The 4,807-nt window shown below is 52.1% G+C and overlaps 1 protein-coding gene across 1 annotated transcript; it reads left to right on the top strand.

Annotated features, from left to right (window-relative positions):
• The first annotated feature begins 3,381 nt into the window (after window positions 1-3,381).
• LOC134434604 (olfactory receptor 14C36-like) lies at window positions 3,382-4,314 on the top strand. Its single transcript, XM_063183259.1, has one exon. The coding sequence runs from the start codon at window positions 3,382-3,384 to the stop codon at window positions 4,312-4,314; it is 933 nt and encodes a 310-aa protein (XP_063039329.1).
• Window positions 4,315-4,807: the final 493 nt, after the last annotated feature.

The following is a 4,807-nucleotide window of genomic DNA, read 5'->3' as shown; positions in this document are numbered from 1 at the left end:
AGGGGTGGTTGGAGGTTTGTTTTGTTTTGGGGGGCTCCCTTTTGGAGATTTCCCCTAATTTGTCCTAAACCAGGACACAGGGTCACCACTGGAGATGCTCACAGGGACCTCAATGAATCTGGTCCCTGTTCAGGTGCCATGTGTAGCATCATGGCTCTACTGAGGCCCTTGGAACATCCAGCATTCATGAGTCCAAAGCTCACTGCTACCTTAGAAAGCTGACAGAACAGGCAGGATGGGTCATATGATCTCCTCCAATGAACTGGGTTTATTGGTACAGACACAGGCTACACAGCTGAACAGGGTCCAGGGACGAAGACAGGGTGTAGGCTGAGGGAACGGGGCCTTATATGGGGTTGTGAGGGGGGAGCTGAGGGTCAGGGTCCAATAGATATGGGGGAAAATGGTGCAGAGGAGGCGTCAAAGGTCAGGTCAGCCAATAGGGAAACAGAGGTGAAGGAATGCAGCAAAATAGGGCCAATGGAGGGACAGAGATAGAAGAACATTCTAGGACTAAACAAACGTGGGCAATAGGAGCTGAACTAGGGTAATGAGACCAATGGGCCAACGGGGTAACATAACGTGACATAAATCAGCATGTGCCTGCAAAGATCTATGGGAGAAGAAAGCATCTCACCCTAACCTGGAAGCCTATTCCTCTTAACTGGAACCAGTTCTCCATGTCTGGGGGATTGAGACTCTGATGGTAGGCCTCTGGGCACCCACATACCTTCACAGCTGGGCCAGGGCAGGTCTGGAGTGATCTTGGTGGCACGTGGGTTTGGTAAACACATGAGGAGGGTGTCTGTATTCAATGGAGAACTCAGGAGTTTTAGAATACTAAAATAAAAAAAGAAAACACCTCTTTGCTTGAGTGCAGCCAGTTCTCCAAGCAAAGCTGGCACCAAGTGACAGAGGAGGAACAGGATGGGGTTGGTGAATGTGGAGTAAGGTGGTCCACACAGGGTCAGACTTCAGGGCACAGCTTCTCTGATCAGGCCAGACCACTTGAGGAGAGTCCCTACGTCACTATCAGTCACTGATTGCTGCGATTACCTCTGCTCTAAAGAGAACAACATACCTTTAAAACAGGAATGTGGATTTATTAGAAGCTCTTAGAAATATTTCTGCACAACTATGTAAGAAGAAATTCTTAGTGATTTGCACAACAGAAGATGGAAATCAAGGCAGAGACATGGTTTGTCAGGACCTGTCTGATCCTAATGAGCCCCATGGTACATTTGGAGCTGAACCCTGGAACCTCAGGGCCTGAGAGGAGAATGCACAAACCTTTCCAGGAGTCAAAGTCAGAGGAAAAACTCAAAGTGTCTCAAAGCACGAATGGGTCCCACTGAGGGCCATCCCAACACAGGCTCTTCATGGACTCCTTGGAGAATTGGAGGCCAGGATGGCACAAAAACTTCTCAGAGACTCATCGTGGAAAGTAAAATCCAAAGTACCTTAAAAACATTGAGTATCTCAAAGTATTGATGAGCCCCACTGAGTGTCAGTACACAGCTCTCAAGGGACTCATTAAAGCAGATAATTGGAGGCCATTATTGCACAAACCTCTCACAGAGTTTGTATGAAAAGTGAAACACCAAGTGCCTTAAAAAAACTGAAGTACCTTGAAGCATTAATGAGCCCAGTGAGTGTTGTTACCAACAGAGGCTCTCAAGGGACTCATTAAAGCAGATAATTGGAGGCCATGTTTGCACAAAGCTCTCAGAGACTCCAAGGCAAAAGCCAAACCCAAAGTCCTTCGAAAAACTCTGTGAGCATTAAAGAGCCCCCAAGGCCATTCCTGAGCAAGGCTCCCAAGGGACTCCTTCCAGCAAATCCTTGAGGCCACTGGGATGTGGGCTAGGGGGGGATGCTGAGGGCAGGACAAGGGCCTGACAGTGCCCAGCCTGGCTGGGGCTGTGCCCAGGGCCTCAGCACAAGGCCTCACAACCCTTGTCTCCTCACAGCCCTTGGTGGCACAGACTCTGCTGTGCCCCAGAGCATCAAGACTTGGCTTCTCTTTGTCCCCAACTGTCATCACTGCCTCCAGTTCTCTCCTCTGCCTGGGGCCAGGGGACACTTTCTCAGTTATGTCCCTCAGTGGAACCCATTGAAAGTGCAAGAAACTTTGGAGTTGGATTCTGACTGTGAGTGCTGGAGAAGTTTCTTCAGCTCTGTCTCAGGGACTGCTGTTCAGGGCCTGAGCACAAAGCCCCAGAGGCTCATTAAAGTCCTGGTGCTGTGTCTGTGCTGCTGAGCTGGGCTGGGCTCCTGGCACTGAGGCAGCTCCTGGTAACCAAGAAGAGCTTCAAAAGCACATTTCTCTTGATGAGCAGCTCTTCTGCCAGCCCAGCAGGGCTGAGGCACTTTCTGCAGCCATCCCGGGCACAGCACAGAAGCTCAGAGAGCTTCAATCAGTCAGGGCTGGGAAGGTGCTGAGAAGTGCCTGGGGCAGAATCACTGCCAGCCCTTGGCACATGAACCTCTGGCTGCAGGACAATGCAGCTGCAGCTCCTGGAGTGATCTCCTACAGCTGGAATATCCCAATGCCTACAGACCCTGTGAGTTCATTCTCTGATTGTCTCTTGTGCAGAGCAGCCAGGGGTGCCCAGGGCTGTCCTGCTGAGCAGGGTCCTGCAGCCCAGGGTGCTGTGCTGGGGCAGGGACTCTGCTGCCTGCCAGGGACAGCTCTCAGTCAGCCCTGGCAGCTGCTCCCAGCACTGGGGGGCAAGGTCTGGGTGGGAGGAGACAGCTGGTAAGGCTTGGAAGTGTTCTCCTTTTGTGAGGAGGATGCTGCATTGTTCAGGACTGCTCCCACCATGACATTTAACTGCAGAACATTTCCAAGTAGATTATACAGGGCGCAGAGCAAGGCAGGGGCTGCACAGAAGGGAAAATTCTGCTTTTATAATCTACTTCTCTGAATTGGAAATTCCCCATAGATATTTATCTCTCAGTTAAGGTTGAGAAAAATAAAAAAATTCTCTCAGATTGGACTAAAGCAGGCAGCAACAGCAATCAACACAGGACCTCTTAAAAGCTGCATCAGTATAATTTTTCCAGCCCCCTCAGGGTTGCTCTGACATTCCCATCACAGTCTGCAAGGTCAGAGCTGCCCCTGGGTGGTGCCAGAGCTGGGAGGGGTCTGCAGGGAAGAGCTGAGAACCCAGGGCTGGGCTGGGCTCTGGCAGCACTGGCAGGGCTCAGCCCTGGGCACAGGGAAGCAGCTGCTGGCAGGGACAGCTCCAGGCAGCAGAGCCCTGAGCAGGCAGTGGGGGGAAAGCGCCCTCAAGCTATGTTGGAATATTTAAAGTCCTCTCCAAACCTAACTATTCCATGGGTACCTTTTATACAGATCTGTGTGCCAAGACACCGCAAATGTCCAACAGCAGCTCCATCAGCCACTTCCTCCTGCTGGCATTGGCAGACACGCGGCAGCTGCAGCTTCTGCACTTCTGCCTCTTGCTGGGCATCTCACTGGCTGCCATCCTGGGCAACGGCCTCATCATCAGTGCCATAGCCTGCAGCCACCACCTGCACACGCCCATGTTCTTCTTCCTGCTCAACCTGGCCCTCACTGACCTGGGCTCCATCTGCACCACTGTCCCCAAAGCCATGCACAATTCCCTCTGGGACACCAGGGACATCTCCTACACTGGATGTACTGCGCAAGTTTTTCTGCTCATCTTCTTACTTGGAACAGAGCTTGCCCTCCTGACGGTCATGTGCTACGACCGCTACGTGTCCATCTGCAAACCCCTGCACTACAGGACCCTCCTGGGCAGCAGAGCTTGTGCCCACATGGCAGCAGCTGCCTGGGCCAGTGCCTTTCTCAATGCTCTCATGCACACAGCCAATACATTTTCCCTGCCCCTGTGCCATGGCAATGCCCTGGGCCAATTCTTCTGTGAAATCCCACAGATCCTCAAGCTCTCCTGCTCCAAATCGTACCTCAGGGAACTTGCGGTCATTGTGGTTAGTCTTTGCTTAGGTTTTGGTTGTTTTGTGTTCATGGTTTTCTCCTATGTGCAGATCTTCAAGGCTGTGCTGAGGATCCCCTCTGAGCAGGGACGGCACAAAGTCTTTTCCACCTGCCTCCCTCACCTGGCTGTAGTTTCCCTCTTCCTCAGCACTGTCATTTTTGCCTACCTGAGGCCCCCCTCCATCTCCTCCCCATCCCAGGATCTGGTCCTGTCAGTTCTGTACTCGGTGGTGCCTCAAGTCCTGAATCCCCTCATCTACAGTCTGAGGAACCAGGAGCTCAAGGCTGCAGTGAGGAGACTGATGACTGGATGCTTTCAGGAACATTAAACTGCTGGCTAATTTCTGCAAATCACTTGTAATAAAAGTCATCTTTGATACTTCTGCTTGGTTTCATTTTGGAGGTCTTTTTTCTTTGTTTTACTTTTTAATATTGTCCAAAAAGAAATTTCAAAGTCTGTGCAATTTCTCATTTGGTTTCTCTCCACATTCCCTGTGCCCACAGACTGTGTCAATGAGAGGCTGCACTCGTGATGCCTTTAAAGGAATTAAAGCATCTCCCAGCAGAGTTTTCTGCAGAGATGCCCTTTTGTTGCCTTCTCTGGAGCTGCAGCAGCAATGGCGGTGTGCAGAGCTGGGGCAGATCAGTGCTGGCCCAGCAGCTGTGCCCAGCAGCAGCAGCAGCACTTGGTGTTGCCAGTGCTGCTGCCGTGGCCCTGCCCCGCTGCCCTGGTGGCTCTGGTGTTGCCGTAGGGCCTGAGTGCTCTCGGGGCCGGGCACAGCCCTGGGGGTGGCAGTGCCGGGGCTGCAAGAGGGACAGGCC

The sequence above is a fragment of the Melospiza melodia genome, unplaced genomic scaffold (genome assembly GCF_035770615.1).
Source record: "Melospiza melodia melodia isolate bMelMel2 unplaced genomic scaffold, bMelMel2.pri scaffold_44, whole genome shotgun sequence".
Taxonomy (NCBI): domain Eukaryota; kingdom Metazoa; phylum Chordata; class Aves; order Passeriformes; family Passerellidae; genus Melospiza; species Melospiza melodia.
Note: the sequence above shows the minus strand (reverse complement) of the source record. Positions and strands in the feature narration are given on the sequence as shown.

What these genes read in the sequence shown, in the direction of transcription:
- LOC134434604 (XM_063183259.1), top strand. Translation starts at nt 3,382, where the DNA reads ATGTCCAACAGCAGCTCCATCAGCCACTTCCTCCTGCTGGCATTGGCA.